This window comes from Canis lupus, chromosome 33 (genome assembly GCF_048164855.1).
Source record: "Canis lupus baileyi chromosome 33, mCanLup2.hap1, whole genome shotgun sequence".
NCBI classification, from domain to species: domain Eukaryota; kingdom Metazoa; phylum Chordata; class Mammalia; order Carnivora; family Canidae; genus Canis; species Canis lupus.
In genome coordinates, this window is record NC_132870.1 from 7,321,184 (window position 1) to 7,340,624 (window position 19,441).

At 36.3% G+C, this 19,441-nt stretch overlaps 1 protein-coding gene across 9 annotated transcripts in view; it reads right to left on the bottom strand.

Annotated features, from left to right (window-relative positions):
• The window catches only part of HELQ (helicase, POLQ like), a 44,259-nt gene extending 24,979 nt beyond the window's left edge, over positions 1-19,280 (bottom strand). For 3 of the 9 annotated variants that reach the window (XM_072809988.1, XM_072809989.1, XM_072809987.1), the window contains exons 1-10: positions 18,942-19,278; positions 17,049-17,766; positions 13,421-13,599; positions 12,430-12,630; positions 11,934-12,006; positions 9,640-9,737; positions 8,278-8,376; positions 6,665-6,810; positions 2,784-3,023; positions 190-331 (exon numbers count right to left, since the gene is read on the bottom strand). In XM_072809988.1, the coding sequence (XP_072666089.1) occupies positions 190-331; positions 2,784-3,023; positions 6,665-6,810; positions 8,278-8,376; positions 9,640-9,737; positions 11,934-12,006; positions 12,430-12,630; positions 13,421-13,599; positions 17,049-17,766; positions 18,942-19,151 (2,106 nt within the window). In that variant the 5' untranslated portion in view covers positions 19,152-19,278. The other 6 variants (XR_012023127.1, XM_072809991.1, XM_072809995.1 and 3 more) reach the window with 6 other exon arrangements.
• Between the last annotated feature and the right edge of the window lie 161 nt (positions 19,281-19,441).

Consider the following 19,441-nt stretch of genomic DNA (forward strand, 5'->3'; position numbering starts at 1 on the left):
CATGGAGCCTGCTTCTCCCTCTGCCTATGTCTCTGCCCCCCTCTCTCTGTGTATCTCATAAAGAATAAATAAAATCTTTAAAAAGAAAACAATATTAGTAATTAATTTTTAAAAGATGATATCATAAAAGGGCTAGCCCAAAGAACAAAAAAAGACAAAACAAAAAGCCAACAACAATCAGATTATTACCTGTTGCTTGTCTTTTTCTTGCAGTATAAGGATACTCTCCCCAATAGAATCTATTCCAGCACGGCCAGCTCTGCCAATCATCTGTTTATATTGATTCCTCTTTAAAAATTCCTTAGCAACATAGGGAGCTCTTAGAATAACTCTATGGAATTGATAATATTAATTAAAAGTAATAATCCATTTATGATAATATCTATTTTAAAAATTTAATTTCATTATATGTGATATTAAATTTAATGACAGTTAACTCAAAATAATAAGTAACTGCTATTTAACAAGAACCAACAACGTCCTAGATTATTTATGTACATTATCAGTAATTCTTACAAAATTCTTGGTAATAATGTTCTTTATTATTTTACCTTATTTTATTTACTTATTTATTTATTTTACAAAGAGGCTAACTGAAGCAAACTAAATTTGATAATTACTTTATTAAGTAATATAATAAAACTAAGAGGCAAACTAAGAGGCTTACCTCAACCCACAGAACTAATAATTACCAGGGCCATGGTTTGAATGCGTTGGCCTAGCTACGGAGCTTAATTGTTACTAGAACAACAGTCTCCAAAGACTGATTCTGATACCCCATAAACGAAAAATCTGACCATGCATCACCAACTTACTAATTTATTTATATTACTGTCAATTACATAAAATTGCAGGTTTCATCTGTTTTTGACCTACAAATAAGGCCATTTCCCTGTTCATGTATATAGAAGTCTATAGCCAGATTTCCTGTTTAAAAGTGAGAGGAAACCTATGTCATTTATCTGCTAATCAACCTACTCCTTTACAAATCTCAAGGACAGCCAAGATTATAACTTGGATTAAACACTTGGAGAAAACTAAGGGCATAAAAGAAAAGCAAAGAATATACAGAATAAATGTCTGACAGAAATAGGGAACAGAAAGAACTTTAAAAAGTTCCAATTGGGTGTCGCCTGGGTGGCTCAGTCAGTTAAGTGTCTGACTTCTGAGCATAGAGCCTGCTTGTCCCTCTCTCTCTCTCCTCTGCCACTCCTCCTGTTCATGCTCTCTCCCTTTCCTTCTCCCTCTCTCTCTCAAATAAATAAATGAAATCTTAAAAAAAAAAATAATTATTCAAGGATGGCAAAATAAAAAATAAATCAGGGAAGGAAGCCATGGGATACAAGAGGCAGTGGTAAACAAAAAGCATAATTGACAGGAAGTTTTAAATAATTACGTACTATAAGATGAAAGAAAATTAAAAACCTGGCAGTAAAATTCTAGGTAGTTGCAACATACAGTGGCAGTATAGGAGAATACCCAAATGTTAAGACTGTTGTTATGTTCAGGAGGGGATACAGTCATCGATTAATTCTAAAATGGCAGAAAAGCATGTTTGATTACAACTGTTACAATTTTAAGAGTAACATCTGGGATAAGAAAAATAAGATATATAACTTCCTTTTTTATCCTCCAATTGTCTGAAAAATGGAAAATTTAATCTGTGACAGAGATCAAAAATAAAAGAATGGAAAAAGATATACTTGGCCAAGAAAATGTAATCCTAGTGTTCAAAGTGAAATGAATCAGTGAAAAAAAAAACAAGGATCTATTATATTGATAAAAAATATGATTCAGCAGTAAGATATTTGAAATGAACCTTTATATACCTTAACAGTTTTGAAATACAAAGCAAAAACCTCTAGAAATGCAAAAAGGAGAAAGACAACTCCATAGTAATAATGCGAGACTAACATAACTCTCTGAAATTGACAGATCACAGAACCACAAACAGTAAGAAAACTGAGGGAGCTAACAACATAATTAAAAAATGTGATCTCCTGGAGATGTATAAAACTGCACATCCAGCAGAAGATACATATGTTTTTTAACATGGATGATTTCTAAAAATCACCCACACATTTGGAAAAAAAAATCACAAATTTTAAAGTAAATTTTTAAAATAAAAATTATAAAGAGCAGAAATCAAAGGCCCATAGCTATACAGGTCCATAGCTTTGGTAATAACTGAAAAGATAATCAAAGATCTACTCTGAAAAAAGATACTAGACTCAGAAGTCTTTATGGATGACTTCTTTAAGGTTTCAAGGAAATCTCTATGTTAAATAAACTCTTTCAGATCATAAAAAATGGTAGAAAGCTTGCCAACTGTTTACAATTAGAAAAATAAACCCTACTGTCAAAACCAGATAGGGAGAGCACCAAAGAAGGAATTCTAATATCAGGAAATCTACTAAAGTTATTTTTCATTAAAATATTAAAGGAAACAAACCAAGGGCACTTGGGTGGCACAGTTGGTCAGGCAGCCAACTCTTGATTTCAGCTCGGGTTGTGATCTCAGGGTCATGAGATCAAGCCCTGCACTGAGCTCCGTGGTGAGCATGGAGTATGTTTGAGATTCTCCTTCTCCCTCTGCCCCTCTCCCTACTCTCAAATGAATAAATAAGTAAGATAAAGGAAATAAACCAATCAACTCAGCAAATGATGAAAAAATATCTGATAAATTCTCAACCACTACTGAGAAAAAATAGAACAACAAAACTCTTGGCAAGCTAAGAATTTTAAAAAGTTCTGAGCCTAGCTAATAGCTACTTATATCTTACCTTCGAGCTGGCAGATTAACACCTGCTGCTAGAGTGGATGTGCAGGTAAAAAGGCACAGAACTCCTGTGGAATAGGCCTCCTCCAAGAGTTTCCTTTCATCACTCGTTAAACCACTATGGTGATAAGCAACACCAAAAGGGATGGTGCGCTTTAAAATGGGACACAAGTTGCCACTGCTGATATTCTTCAAGTTCTTAATCACCTCATGTTTTTCTTTCTCCCTGTGTTTCAGATATTGTCTAGGAAAAAAGATCTGTTAGAAATATGAACCCTCAATCTTACAGCGACAAAGTGCCTGTTTTAATTTAATTGATGCACGTGAGCATTCTTTATTGAAAAACATATTACTTTCATTAACAGAAGTGTATAAAAATGTTCTTAGAATTTTGATTCTGATTCCATCAACTATTAGGTCTCTCCGCCTTTTTGTGAATCACAGAGCCTTGTGAAAATCTGATTAAAGCTAAGGAAAAAAAAACATAACAAACATAACACTTTGCTTATAAGTTCATGGACATGGACTTCTTGAAGTTCATTCTTATACTGCCTATGAATCCAAGGATGCTAGGTTTAGACACCTGCTATAGATGGTAGATGGTACAATTATTTTTTTTTTTCATTAGAACATACATTTTTATTGATGATTTAAAAAAATTTAAGTCATAAATTTTTTTCTCTGAAAATGGAAACATACTATCAAATCATATGTATTTATGTAAAACACTATTTGAACACTAGCATTTTAAAGATTTTATTTATTTATTCATGAGAGACAGAGAGAGAGAGGCAGAGACATAGGCAGAGGGAAAAGCAGGCTCTCTGCAGGGAGCCCAATGCGGGACTTGATCCCCAGACCTGGGATCGCACCCTGAGCCAAAGGCAGACACTCAACCACTGAGCCACCCAGGCGTCCCTAAATATTAGCATTTTAGAAGTTTTAATGATACCCCACAATATCTCTGCATCTAAAAGCACCTATTATTTTAAATTCCTTTTTGAAAAGAGAGAAAGGACTTAAAGAGTAAGTAAAACTAATTAGGAACTGACTTCTGAATACCAGTAGCAAAAAAATATAGTTTATGACGTACACATTATACCCACAGCCTGTGTTGTTTCAGTGTGCTGCATGGAAAGGACAGAAAGCTCTGGCTCTATTAGTCTGCTGTTAACTGTAGGAAGCCAATAACTTCATGAGAAGCTGAGAAACGGTACAAGGAGATAAAAGAACAATAAAGAATTGGCAAGAGAATGGTCAGATGTTATGGGCACAAGAATTAGAAGTGACAGCTGAGGAGGGAACAGCAGACTCTGTTATCACTTTCTAGTCAACATGTGGGGCCTTGGGAAGGATGTGTAGGATGAACTCAACTCTTAAGATATTATGTCTTACATGGGGTGAAAATATGGATAATCACCATATAATTTTAGAGAAGGGAGACACTACTTAGAACTGATCAGGTAAGATATGGTTACATGGCAGAAATTGAGATCTGAGCTGGGTCTTGAAGAATGAGTGTCAGAGAGGACAAGGGGCAGAGAAGCGACCTTTCCTGGCAAAGGATAAAGCATGATCAAAGGTACTAAATGAGAAGTTCAAAGCTTAAACAATGAGTAGTTCACATGAGTTGCAAGGTGAATGAAGAGTAGAAGAAATAAGGAGGGAGAAGTAAGTTGGATCCCAGCCTGAATTCTAGACTAAGAAAGCACTGTGTTAGTATCATTTTGGGGGAGATTTTCAGGGAAAGTGATAGGACTAGATCTTTGACGGTTGTTGGCAAATAGTGTTTAAAAGTCATTTTTGACTTAGAAGTCAAAGGTAGTGACAGCTATAAAAAAGATAATAATTTTTCTTGAGATTGAGATAATCACTTGGGAAAATCTGTTTCAGGGGCACCTGGGTGGCTCAGTAGGTTGAGCATCCTACTTTGGCTCAGGTCATGATCTCAGGGTCCTGGGACTGAGTCCCACCTGGGGCTCCCTGCTGAATGGGAAGTCTGCTTGTCCCTCTGCCCCTCTCCCTGATTGCTCTCTCTCTCTCAAATAAAACAAATAAAATCTTAAAAAAAAAAAAAAGTTAAAAACAAAAGTTTCAGTCTTTGCACTTAAGTAGACATAGAGGCATATTCTACTGCCCAGGTGGTTTTACCATATCAGCTTCTCATGCCATATATAATAAGGAAGCAAATAATTAAGATACAGTTAATATCCCAGGACTCTAAAGAAATCATGTTTTAAAGATATTGCTCAGATCAGAAGCCATTTAGCTCTAGATTTTACTTCATCTACATGTAAATTACAGAATATCAAATAGAATGCTCAAAACATTATTCACCATTTTCTAATCAATAGTCACCAAAAAGGGATGCTAAACTATACTTAGAATATTCAGCTTATGAAAGCAGTAATATGCAAAATGTATTTTAGAGGAAATTCTCCTTCAAAAAGTGTCAAATCCTATATCTTTAAGAAAAAGTATCAAGTATTAGGGCTCCTGGGTGGCTCATTTTGTTAAGCATCTGACTTGTGACTTAGGCTCAGATCATGATCTCAGGGTCATGAGAAAGCCATAGTTGCAGCTCTGCACTCAGCAGGGAGTCTGCTTGAGATTCTTTCCCTCTGCTCCTCCTGACTGTTCACTTGCTCTCTCTCTGATAAATAAATCTTAAAAAAAAAAAAAAAAAAAAAGTAGCAAGTATCCATTATAATTCATTAACTAAGCGTTCTGGAAAACCAAATTTTCAAGTGCTTCAATGTTAAACATCAACATTTATGATCAAAATAAACTATTATCATCAAAAAGCAAAATAAGTCAGAGGTACAGCTAATAAATTGCATGTCTCTCAGTCAAATGTTAGTTTCTAAATTTCTACATCACTTAGCCAGTGCTAAAATTCCCTTAAATTATTCTACTAAACAAATGATTTACTGAGACTACCTCGATAATTTAATTTCCTTAGATTTTTAAAATCAGTATCACCATTGCAAAGGCAGACTATTAGTTAATGCAATGGGAAACTCCCTGACTCTATTCCAAACATCTAGATCTTTGTGCTGGTCAATAATTTTAACTCTCTTAGACCAATCCATGAGAGTAGGACTGGAAGGGGAGGTAGGCACTCACTAGATTAAAATCCAGGGTAATAATGGTCTATGGTGATACAGAATTGGCTAAGGGGCCAAAAAGAAGTCTGAAAAATCCAATAAAACTACACGTGAGACAAAGGTACAGAAAAAAACTGAATGGTTCATACTTAAGGTCACTTTATACTTATCTCTAGGAGTATAACAGAGCCAATATTAAAATACTATCAAGTAACAAACTAATAAATTTAATTACTTTAGAATTTTAATTCAACTGTCCCTACAGCTTAAGCGTGGTTTACTAAGAAAACAAAGGCAGCAGTATTATATTAAAGAGAAGGCTAAACTAAAGATATGATTCATATTCATAGTGATCAGTGACTGGTCCTTTGGCTATTGTAGCCAATGGTTGATGTTGGCTGCATGTTGAACCTGCTTGGAGAGTTTTACAAAATAATGATGCCTGGGTCCAATCCTCAGAGATTCTGATCTGTCTGGGATGTAATGTGGGGACTAGGATTTTTAAAAGTCCTTGAGAGGATTCATTTGCAGTTAAGATTGATTATCATTGATCTAAGCCATTATAAAGCATTCTCTTATAAGCCTTAGAATTTTTCTTTGACTATTTCACATTTATGAATTTTATAGTTAAACTTTCTTCAAGGTTAGGCCTTTAGAATCTAGAGTAGCAACTTAATATGATGTTCTACCAGAAATAATTAGTGCTTGTTGAATAAACAGAATACACAGCATATAAATCATGATAAAATAAAACAGTATTTTTAAAAGATTAACGTACTTGCTTAAAAATCTGCATATCATTTCTGCTACATTTTCACAGTTCTTCTTAGTAGGACAGAAAACCAAGCAGGAATGATTGGGAATAACTTCTGTTGCCAATGCTACTAAGTGATCCGGATCCATCTTTTTCAGGGTATCAGAATACTGTACAACAAGATGCAGGAAAGACGCAGTTAACAACCATGAAAACCTATCATCTTACCAGAGTGCTTTTTTTTTTTAATATTTTATTTATTTATTCATGAGAGATGGAGAGAGAGAGAGAGAGAGACAGAGATAGAGACAGAGGCAGAGACAGGCTCCATGCAGGGAGCCCGACCTGGGACTCGATCCCGGGACTCCAGGACCATACCCTGGGCCAAAGGCAGGCACTAAACTGCTGAGCCATCCAGGGATCCTCTTACCAGAGTGCTTTGAAAGGTAAGGAAACTATCTGTAATTCTGAATTTCTCATTTAACAAATCTAATCGTTTAAAAGAAAAGATAAAACGCAGATGAAACACCAAAATGTTAAGTCCCACTTTTAGGTTATTAGGGTTTTAGGGTATATTTGGTTTTAAATTAAAGAAGTGAAAAGAGTAAATGTTATTAATAGCCTCTCCTGCATGTTCATCTCCACCAAAGCAAAACAAAAAAGTCCACAGAGAGAAACACAGATTGGTCCTAGTAACAGTCAAAGGACCACATAAACAAGATATATCTTTTACTATTACTAGCAGTTTTCATAAACATAGATTCAATCATACTACAGGATATATTTTCACAAATAGAAAATGTATTCATCAAGCAGACACAAGGAACCCAACATAAAGAAAAATATAAAATCATTTAAAACTCTCACTTCTTTCAACTTTACTGAAAACTAAGATACAGATTTAGAATAATATATTTTTATAGAATTCTAAAAATATTGTAAAATCCCTTTCTCCCCCTTTTAATATCCTTTATATAAGTCACAGAACAGTAACATAGCAGACATTAATGTTTTCAGACCTAGTATCTGAACTACATAGCCCACAAAAATTTCTTGTTTTGTACTTGTTGCTGAATGAATAAACGTTTAAAGCAGAGATCTCCAGATTTTCTTGGTTCATGGAGCTCCAGGGCCAAAAGAAATACCTAACAGCTTTGTTTATTAGGTATTTAGGTACAGACAACTTAAGTATGAATTTCCTCACAATTTAATAGCCATTTGCATAAATAACACACATCAGTTGAATGAAGAAAATATTATTTCATTCTTAACCACAAATAGCCCACTAACAGGATGTGCTCACAACTGGGCACTGAAGTCTTTCAAATCTTCGAATCAGATTGGACATGACTACCCTTTTTCTGTCCCACATGGATTTTCACATGGTATTTGTTTACAGTAACTGCAAACAAACAAAAAACTTCACTAAGGTATGTTATCATAGAAAGGAATACAGTGTATCTGATGTCCAAACTGGAAACTACTTAGAACCAGTAGTTTGTATGATGTCCAAAAGAGGTCAAGCACCAGCTGTTTCTCTAAAATATCTAAACTATCTCATAGTACCCTGTGAATCTTCTGTGGTGCCCCAGGGCATCAAGTCTGGAAAGCTCATATTCCAGGGTTATCAATGTTACCTGACAATTAAGGAGACGTGAGAAAGTCATTCCGTTCTCAGCTTTGCTGTCAACCTCATATATTGCATCGTTTATTTTCAAATATTCTTTTAATTCAACCTTGAATTAGAAGGACATTTATAGTTAATACCATATATAACCTCCTCTTTCCAGAGTTTTAAATTTTGTAAAATGTTGTAAAAATGGACAAAATTGAGCTTTTATAAGGTATGTAAAACATGCCTCAATTTAAAAGTTTTTTTTTTTTATCATTTCTTTAAGTCTCTTTTTCCTCTTTCAATCAAAATAGGGATTAAATCCTTGAAGAAATACTTTTAAACAGCCACTAGCTAAAAGAAAAGCAGACACTTGTATTTGTTACAAGTATAAATAAGTCAATGTTCACATTGTCTTGTGTTATTCCTCAAGATCTAAAATTTTCTGTCTTATCAGACACCAGGTTTTTTTTGTCCATTTTATTTTTTTATTTTTTTTAATTTTTATTTATTTATGATAGTCATACAGAGAGAGAGGCAGAGACATAGGCAGAGGGAGAGCAGGCTCCATGCACCAGGAGCCCAACGTGGGATTCGATCCTGGGTCTCCAGGATCGCGCCCTGGGCCAAAGGCAGGCGCCAAACTGCTGCGCCACCCAGGGATCCCTCAGACACCAGTTTTAATTCTAAATACCACCATATTATTTTTAATTTAAGCATTTGTAGCCAAATATGTTTATAAATAGTTCATTGCACTTTTGAAAGAATAGTGTCTAATTTGACTATTAAAGTCAGCAAATATCTCTCAAAAATTCATGCACACTAGCAGTGCAGACAGAGTATATGTTCATTATAAGTGACTTTCAAATAACTATAAATTATATTTATTTACTTAAGTCTTTTTGGGAATACCATTATTATGGGCTTAAATTTAAATCCACATGAAGTCTTAACTTATTAAAAAAACGCTGTAACTACCAAAGCATAAATATTTGAAAATATTTTAACTTTTAAGATAAATGTTTTTATGGCCAATAACTCAAAACTTGACTAAATTTTGGCCAAATGAAAAAATTCACCCCTACAGAATAAGAAGAGTGGAAAAATAGAATGCGTCTGGAAAATTTCATTCAATAAAAATTCACTGAAGGTCCACAGGCCAAGCATTGTCCCAGGTGCTACAGATACAGTAGCGACTCAAGCCAAGATCCCTAACAGTTTACATTCTCTGTACATAAACTCTTATTAGCATATAGCCATGGGGGTGGAGTTATGCCCCTTCACTACTCTATAGACTTTTTTTTTTAAAAATAGTATGTTTGCTACTTTTCTTTCTAAGTAAGATGATATATAAAAATATCCATACATGCAAACCTTAGGTACATACTGGTCTAAACTGACTGGTATAATATTCGGCTTGAAGGAACTTTTGTAGGTCTTCAACATTGGTCAGTGTTGCACTCATGCCAATAATTTGAGTTGTTTCTAAAAAAACAAACAAACAAAAAAAGATTGAGGAAAATGTTATTAAGTTTAACACAATAGTAATTTTAGCAACCTTTTTGTGATCTGGATTCTTTTTGAGTGATCTGGGAAGGATCACTCAAAGGAGGGAGTGGGGAGGAGGTACGAAAAATATGAAGATATAAGCAGAGTATTATTCTGGCAATCAAAAGCTGAAAACTTTTAGGTATCTTGACAGTCACTATTTGGAATTTTACAAAATTTCACCCTTGGCAAAAAGGTCAGCTCTTTACCAAGACTTCTAAGCAACAATAATGAGTATAAATATGCTTGTTGATATCTGGACCACTGTTATGAAGAGTTGTAATATATGTCTCACAGGTATAGCTATAGGCAGATGTACAGAGTAGGATGCAGGACTGAATAGGTCCTGAACTCTTGCCAAAATCATCCCCTTAGGGGATTTTGTGATCAGGTTGTCAATTTTTTTTTTCCACAAAGGTGGAATGAAAGTCATGAAGCTGCATGTCCTTCTGGGCAGTATAAAATGGCTGCTTTCCATAGGAAAACAGTTCAATCAGGCAGGTTCTATTACTATTATCCATTTTATAAAATTTTGTTTATTATTTAAGTAAAGCTGACATACAGTGTTATATTAGTTCCAGGTATATAACACAGTGATTTCACAATTATATACATTACACACTATTCACCACAATAAGTATAGCTACCATCTTATTACAATATTACTGACTATATTCCTTTCAACCTATACCTTTCAACTCATGACTTATTTTATAGTTGTAAGTTTGTATCTCTTAATTACCTTCACGTATTTTGCCCTTTCTACTATTATCTATTTTTGATGCCTAAGGGAACAGAGGCACAGTTAATATAACTTGCTCAAGGTGGTTAAAAGTAAGTTTGAATTTTAATCCAGCTCCAGAGTATGTCCTCAACCATTATGCTATGCTATCTCTCAGTGGTAACACATGATCCCCCCCATAGAGACAGCAGGGAAAGCAAGAGAGAGTACTTCAGCATTCAAAGGAAAAAAGAATGATAAACAACCAAATGCTGAAGAAAAATAAGACAAGGACAGTCAGTGTACACTGGATTTGACAAATAGGTGATGATTCTCCTCCTTTCCTTGGCTATAATTTTTCCATAGAATTTGTCACCATCTGACACACCATACGTTTTCTTGTTTATTTGTTTATTGTCTACTCACTTTCACTAAAATACAGGTTTGATGAAGGCAGGGGCTTTGTGATATTCACTGCTATATCCTTAGCACTTAAAATAGTGTCTGGCACAAAGTAGATACTCAATGTTTTCAATGAATGATTATAAAGTGCTACAACGTGCCTAAACACCACTGCTATCAAAATTTTTTAAATAATTATTTTTTTAAGATTTTATTTATTTTGAGTGAGACAGAGATAGGGAGAGAGTATGAGCAGGGAGGAGAGGTAGAAGAGCTCCCCACTGAGCAGGGAGCTGGACATGGGTCTCGATCCCAGGACACTGAGATCATGACCTGAGTTAAAGGCAGATGCTTAACTGACTAAGCCACTCAGGTACCCCTTAAAAATAATTCTTAATATTTAAACTTTATAGTTAATAATTTTCCCATATATAAGCTATTGCAATATATAACTCAAGTTACTATAAGAGCATATCTATAGATAGGGAAGAAGACATTTAGAGCAAATATTTCATATACCTTGAAAGACCATCTGATGTTGCAAATAGCTCCTTAAAGTGACCACTTACATTTACTGCTTTATTGGTATGATGATGATGATACCAGTGGCAAGAAATGCTTATTGAGTGCTATGTGCTAGGCAATTGCTGAATGCTTTACACTAACTCATATAATCCTCACAACAATCCCCTCAGGGTGGTACCATCATTATCCCCATTTTACAGATGAAGAAATAGAAAGGCTGAGTCATATGCCTACACACTTATAGCTGGTAAATTGAGGATAATACGGGATGTCCTCAAATGTTAATCTCCTTCATGTTCACAACTCTGTTCATATACCTATTCTTCCAACAAAAATTTATAACTTTACTTTAGAAATAAAAAACCGAAGCAGGAAGCTTAAGTGTCTTACTGTAGGTTACATAGTCCAGATAGCGATAGAATTAAGTCTTTCATAGGCCTCCTGAGTATAAATCAATTAGTGACCATAACAGAAAAAATACTTACTGCTAGTGTAGAGGACTTTTGCTAGGGTCATTTCCAGTATAGCACCACGGCTCCCTTCACCAATCATGTGCAACTTTGAGATTTAAAAAAAGGACGGAGGGAGAAAAGTAAATTTGCATGTAATACCTATATAGAACCTGCATGTGTTTATATGAAATGAAGTAATCTTTGCTTTATAACTCTTACGCATTTTGGATATAGCAACTAGAGTACATATGCATTATATCACTGGTATTTTGGTTAATGAGGTTTGGGCACAACATCCTAACATATCTAGAATTCATAAGTACCATTATGAAATTCAACATATATACACATATATTCACTCTTCAAAAAATACTTGACACAAAACTGAATTTAAGATTACCAAGTATGAAATGTATTATTCAGTATTAATAAAATAAACTACTTATTTTCATAGAGGTACGAAGCAGATATACATAATAAATGTTAGTATAATAAAAAATGTTGACAAATTATAAAAGTAGTTACCAACCTCATCTACAACAACCAGACCCAGACTACTAATCCTTCCAGTTTCAATCAAGGAGTTCACCAGACTATTTCCTTTTTCAATAGTGGCAATATATAGAGACTTTTTTCCCCTTCTTTTAATTGGAGGAAATTTTCCTTTGCTTCCAGCATATTCTTCAACAAAGAAACCCAGTTCTATACCAAAACTTGACAAACCTGAAATCTAGAATATTAGTTAAAATAAACAAACAAAAAAAGTCCGATAAATAACTCAATTATCAAGTGCTCATGTTGATTTTCTAAAAATCTAAAATAGCATATAATACCAATGAAAAAGAACAAGGTCATATATAAGACATATATATCTAAGAAATGTCATAATTAATGTGTGGCTTTTTGCAAAATGAATGGAACTTTTAAACTACATAATTAAATTACATAGTTATGTAAATTAATTACATAAGTAAATTAAAACTACCTCCTCTGATGTAAAAAAAACCAGAATAACTTATTTTGTTTTTTTTTTTTTAAAGATTTTATTTATTTATTCATGATAGTCACAGAGAGAGAGAGAGGCAGAGACACAGGCAGAGGGAGAAGCAGGCTCCATGCAGGGAGCCCGACGTGGGACTTGATCCCGGGTCTCCAGGATCGTGCCCTGGGCCAAAGGCAGGCTCCAAACCGCTGCGCCACCCAGGGATCCCTGAATAACTTATTTTGATAAAATAATTGGTTACTTTATGCTTGAAAAGGAAGGCTAACTATCAATATATCAAATAACAATATTAAAGTGGAATTTAATCCACCAGTTTAGAAAAAAAAATAGAATTCCTTTTGCAACAGGTAATTAGTATTAGATGAGATTTTGGGTAGGTCTTACATCTGCTTTTGCACATCCTAAAAATATTCTCTATCTCTTCTCAGTCAATAAAAAGTTGTTATATTTATGCTAGCTTTTATATTTGAATGTGAAAATGTTAGCAAATACTGCTTGTTAAAAAAAAGAATCACACCTTTTCTTGGACAATTGCCACATATGGTAGGATCATCAGAACATCTCTCCGCCGGCAAAGCAGTTCTTGTAGCATTAAAATCTCAGCCACAAGAGTTTTTCCACCACTCGTTGGCAAGGAATATATTAAGTTTTTTCTTTCTTGCACAGAATTCAATGTCAAGCAAGTGTGCTGCCATTCTGTGGAATTAAAAAAAAAAATGCTTTACTTTTCCCTTCTACAATTCAGTCTCAATAAAGTTTTCTAAGGAAAAATCAAATCCCACTCTGTATATCAATCTTCTAATAATGATGAGTGTAATTATACATTAATGTTGAATGTCAAACATCCCCAGGGCACAGTGGACACAGCTAGTGAGAGTTTAATTCTAATTCAGGCCTGGGCAGTGAAGTGGGCAACTAGGCCACTCATTTGTCAGGTGCACACTTAGGTCTAAGATTCCAAGTGGCCTCGGACATCATCTGAGACATCAGAGGAACTACAGCATAGTATGAGGATCTGTGTGGATTCTAAGGCTTTCTTTTCTTTCCTCTTTGTTCTGCAAGATTATTTAAGCTTCCCTTCCTCATCTACACAAACAATATCATAGATAGAAATAGGGAAAGGAGGAAAACAAAAATCTATGAGGTTTCATACACACTAAGAAAGACTATTCAACTGGCTGTCATGGGGAGCTGAACTCTGGTCTGAATACCATTTTGAACTATAAGAATATTTAAACCACAATAGGCTAGGATTGGGGTGCCTGGCAGTACAGCATGTGACTATTCATCTCAGGGTTGTAAGATCTCTACATGTTGGATGTAGACCTTACTTAAAATCTTTAAAAAATAATATAAAGGACTAAGATTATTAACTAGCACATCTAGGAGTTCCACAATTTAGCAAAATGGAATTGATGAAAGGATCACATCAGATCCAAAACATAGTGTGAAAATTAGTCTAAGTACTCTATAGGCTAATCTAATAATGTGCATCATCAAAAGTCTTTAAAACACGCATCAATATTCTATCACTAGAAAAATGGGCAAAAGATATAATAAGACATTTCACAGCAGGGAGAAATACCTGCAAAAATGTTCAACTGTTATTTACTGGGTTGGCAAAATAAATACACAAATAAAACACAAGTAACTACTACTACTACTACCACACACACACACACACACAAAAAGCCCCACATATGGACAATCCAGAGTTGACTCAACTGGGGTCAAATAGACATTCTTGTGTGTGGTTGCTGAGAGCATAAAATACCATCATCTTTTTGGAAAGCAAACTAACAGTATTGAAAATAAAACTGCACATTGTCAGTTCTAGCTACACTTATAGAAATAAAAGCAAGGACAGAAAGATTATGTGTAAGATGTTCATCATAGCAGTGTTTATATATAACAAAGAGCCATCAAGGGGTAAAGGTTAAATGAATTATTGCACAATTATATGATATTCTTTGCAGCTTGAAAATAGCTGGTAGACTGATTTTTAGACATGTTCAATATACAGTTAGGTAAAAGATCATAAATGTGTATCGGATCATATAAACCCAATTGTGGTACAGATACTAGAAAAGAATATATACATAAAAAGTTGGACTTGGGTGTATTACATTTTTCAAAAAAATTAAATTTAAAAAATGACTTATAGAATATATTACAAAGGTGTTAAAAATAGTTACATCTGAATGACTGCCAAGTGACTTTAATTTCTTGTAGTCTGGGGATTCCCAAATACTTGCAAATGACTTTTTTCCACTTTAAAAATACTTAAGCTTAATATTTAACACATATTAAAAAAATTTCAGACTGGTATTACCCATTACATATGAAACTGCAAACATTTGTGCGAAAATATAACTTGACTGTTTCTGCATCTTATCCAACTCAGATTTTTAAAGTATAAAATGACCAAAATAACAAATACTTAGTGATACCACTTATCTTCACACATTAAAAAAGATGATATTAACTTGGTTCTCAACATTTACATAAAACACATTAAGCATGCAATTCTATGATAAAAAAGCAAAAATAACAGTATAAGGTTGAGGTTCTCAAGCTCAGTGGTTCTCAAACATCTGGCACATTAGAATCCCCTGGAGGGCTTGTTAAAGGCAATTGCCAGGTCACACCCCTAGAGGTGGATTCAGTAGGTCTGGGGTGGTGCCTGAGAATGTCTATTACAAGTTTCCAGGTGATGCTATGCTGGGGTCCAGGAACTACACTTTGAGAACCATTGCTTTAGTGCAATGAAAACTGGCACACTATTTATGCTTTAAATCGGTCAGGTCATCAAGCCAGATTTATAAGTAAAAAGAGATTTAAAAACTTATTTGCTGAAGTTCTTACTTAGAAGCTACCAATATAGTTACTAACAGGCATTATTACCACAGTCTAATTTGGCACATCCTTGACACAGAACATAACTTACAAAACAACCATTATTGTTATGATTATTCCTTTTTAATATATTAGAAGCTAAGGCTCAGAGTGCAAAACTTGTGTTTAAGTGACAGGACCAGACTTCATAACTAGGCTGATGAACCCCAGCAGTTGAGAACCTACCAGAGCATACCAGCCACAGTGCTAATTACGTAAGAAAAGAGGAGTCAGAGAGCCCTGTCCTCAGGGTACTCACTGCAGGAGATGCAGATTAAACAAAGAACAAAGTGCAAGGAGAAAAGCAGAGGGAAGAAAGTTAACACTTACTTCAAGGGCAATACACACCTTTAGCTCTTTAACTGCAAACCTCACAATTTAGAATTTATTAGACTCTTGTAGTCTTATATTAGACTTTATTTCCTGTAGTTCTACTTTTCCACCTGATTGTCTTCTCCCTGAGGTGAGAACCATGTTTTCATATGGTTCATAAGGCACTAACATAGGAGTTTGAGAAATACTCATGAAGTGACTGGTCGGTAGGCTCATCTTTGAGGATGGCAACAACTGTCCCTTGTCTAAAATGACACATATCTGAAATATACACAAGGCCCTAAGATTTTTGAAAAACATCACAACATATATTGTTATTAATACTATCTCCTTGCATGTAACTCTTCAGCTATCTCTAAAGATGTTTAGTTTAATCAATGGTATTACTAATATTGACACTCACTTAGGACATGAGTAGTCAAAGGAACTTCAAGTTTTGGTACAGACTGTGTGAGAGCACAGAACCCAGAGCTGGAGTGGGCTGGGAATTATTTAAGGTGAGGAAAGGGAGGCAGCAAGGGTAATTGATTTGAGAAGTGTGGGGCACCTGGGTGGCTCAGCGGTTGAGTGTCTGCCTTTGGCTCAGGGTGTGACCCGAGGTTTCTGGGATGGAGTCCAACATCGGGCTGTCTGCATGGAGCCTGCTTCTCTAGACTCTGCTTATGTCTTTGCCTTCTCTCTGTGTCTCTCATGAATAAATAAAATCTTAAAAAAAAAAAAAAAGAATTTGAGAATGTGACCATGAAGGGAAGGAAAGAGGTTCAGTAGCAGCAGCATAGGGATGGAAGGTTGAAAGGATTGATATTCTGTCTTGTTTTAAGATGAGATATAGGACCACAGAAGCATGTCTTCTATTGACTTGCACTAGTATTATGGTAATAATGGTAAATTTTTTTCATTTCAGCAAAAAGCATTACCATATAATTTTTCAATTCCCTTGAACTGAACATAAAGGTCTCTCACTTTGGTGGGTAATGAATAAAAAGGACCAAGGTCATCTGATGATGACTCAATTGCTTTCTTAGCAACATTAATTTCTTCAGATAGGAGAGTCTCTTTGAGCTGTTTAGTTCTAGAAAATACTGGTGTTTGGGCCTTGGCATTTCCAGTCATGGCACTTTTTAGATGTTCTTTAAGACTTTTTCTCCTATTCTCCTCTGAACTAGTTCCGACTTTAGAACAGGGATCATCAATTTGCTGGTGGTGTTCTGTGCTATTCTGCGGTAATTCCTCATTCCCAATCTTGTGAGAAAATGAGTTCCAATCCTTCTCTTTAGTAGATTGATCGCCCAAATCATTTGAAGAGTTCTGCAAATTTTCAAAGTATAAAACTTGTGAAGAGGGTACATCATACAAAAGATCAGGTTCAGGTTCAATAAAGACATCTTTGTGCCTACTTTGGTTCTTTGTGTGCTCATCCACTTTTAATTCAGTAAAGTTGCCTACAGTAGTAATGCTGAGTTTGTTGTGTTTGATGCTTCCTGAACAAAGATCTTTAATGGTAAGGTCTGAGGCATGTTTCCTAAGTTGAGGAACTTGCATATACTGTTGTTCCAGGTCATCAACTTGAGCTAAAAAAGAATTTTCAGCAAAGCTATCATAGTCACCAAACATGTCCTCTTCACTGTCATTATTCTGGAAAGAAAACAAAAAGCTTTAAAGTCAATTCTAGCTTCATTAAGAATAAAAATCACAACGTAGAGCTACACCAAGTATATAATTACATGGATCATAGACCTAAATGTAAATCATCCTACGAAATGGATAATATCGTTTCCACTTTACAGATGAAGAAATGGAAGCTCAGAGTGTTTAAGTGATTTGCCTAAGCTGCACTCCTAGGGTATGGTGATACTGGGATCCTAATTCTTAAACCAGGCCTAAATCCTTAAAAGGTAGCAAGACCATTAGCCATCTACTGGGATGTCATCTCATGAGAAGTTTCTGGTAACTGCAGCACCTTTCCCCCGCCCAGACTCCCAATCTACAGAGACTGGCTTGTAACAAAATCATGCTTGTATGACTGGACACTCCAAGGAGATTTTGTTACTAGGAATTTGGGATTGAGAAAACAGGATTTGGAGTCAGAAGTGTAGTTTACCTTCTTAGGGCCTGACTTCTGTTGTCAAATCTAGATAATGTAGCTTAACAAAGTACCCAGCACACAATGGGCGTGCGATAAATGGTAGGCACAATTTGCAGTAGGAGCAGCAGTAACTTGGCAATCTAGATGTACGTCTCAACCATGCCATTTATTCGCTGCATGAACTGTTATATCTTGGGGTCTACTTTTCATATCTCTGTAAAAATGAGGACAGCAGGGGATCCCTGGGTGGCTCAGCGGTTTAGCACCTGCCTTTGGCCCAGGGCATGATCCTGGAGTCCCGGGATGGAGTCCCCCAGTCCGGGGACTGGACTGGAGCTTCTCCCTCCTCCTGTGTCTCTGCCTCTCTCTCTTTCTAGGTCTATCATAAATAAATATAAATAAATAAATAAATAAATAAATAAATAAATAAATAAATAAATAATTTTAAAAAATGAGGATAGCAAAGCGATGCCTCCCAAGTGAGGATTAACAGCGATAATAAGTCGAGGGAAGCAAATGAAGGCTAGTAGGCAGCTGATCCACTGTCTGCACGGAGGAAGGGAACAGCCAAGATTTCGGAGTCTCCCGTTCCCTGGCTTCTGCAGCTGGGCTCCGCGTTCCTTCAGGGGCCCCGCGCGGCAGGAGGCCTGCGTTTGTATCCTCTCCCCCAAAGCGGGCCATTAGACAAGGCACTCAAGGGATTTGGGAGCCGAGGAGATTGTACCTGCGCCGGCTCCACCTCCACCTCCACCTCCACGGTTTTCTCCCGCCGGCTCCCAACCACGGTCTCCTTCAACTCCCCTTCCTCCTCCTCCTCCTCATCGCCCGGCTCGAGCTCGGCTGCGGTGGGGGCGGCAAAAACGCTCCCTAGGCCAGGACGGCTCCTTTGGCGAACACGCACCCGCCGGCGGATGCGGGCACCACCTTCATCCATGGCAGGCGCCAAGGACCCCGCCCGAACCGAGCCCGCGAGGAAGAGAGCGCGGGGGGCAGGGCGTGGGCAGCCACTAAGGGAAAGCGCACTCGCCTCTGCATCCAGCTGAGGCTACGCCCACAAGCCAATCGCGGGGCTCCCGGACCGGAAGTGGAGGCACAAGTGTAGGGCCCGCCTTTTCCTTGTCCAATCAGAAGTGTCTCGGCCTGGTGGCGGCGAGGGTTAGAAAGCCGCGGTGCTGCGCAGGCGCATTGAAAACCTTCCCGACGGGGGGGGTCCCCGGGTGGCGC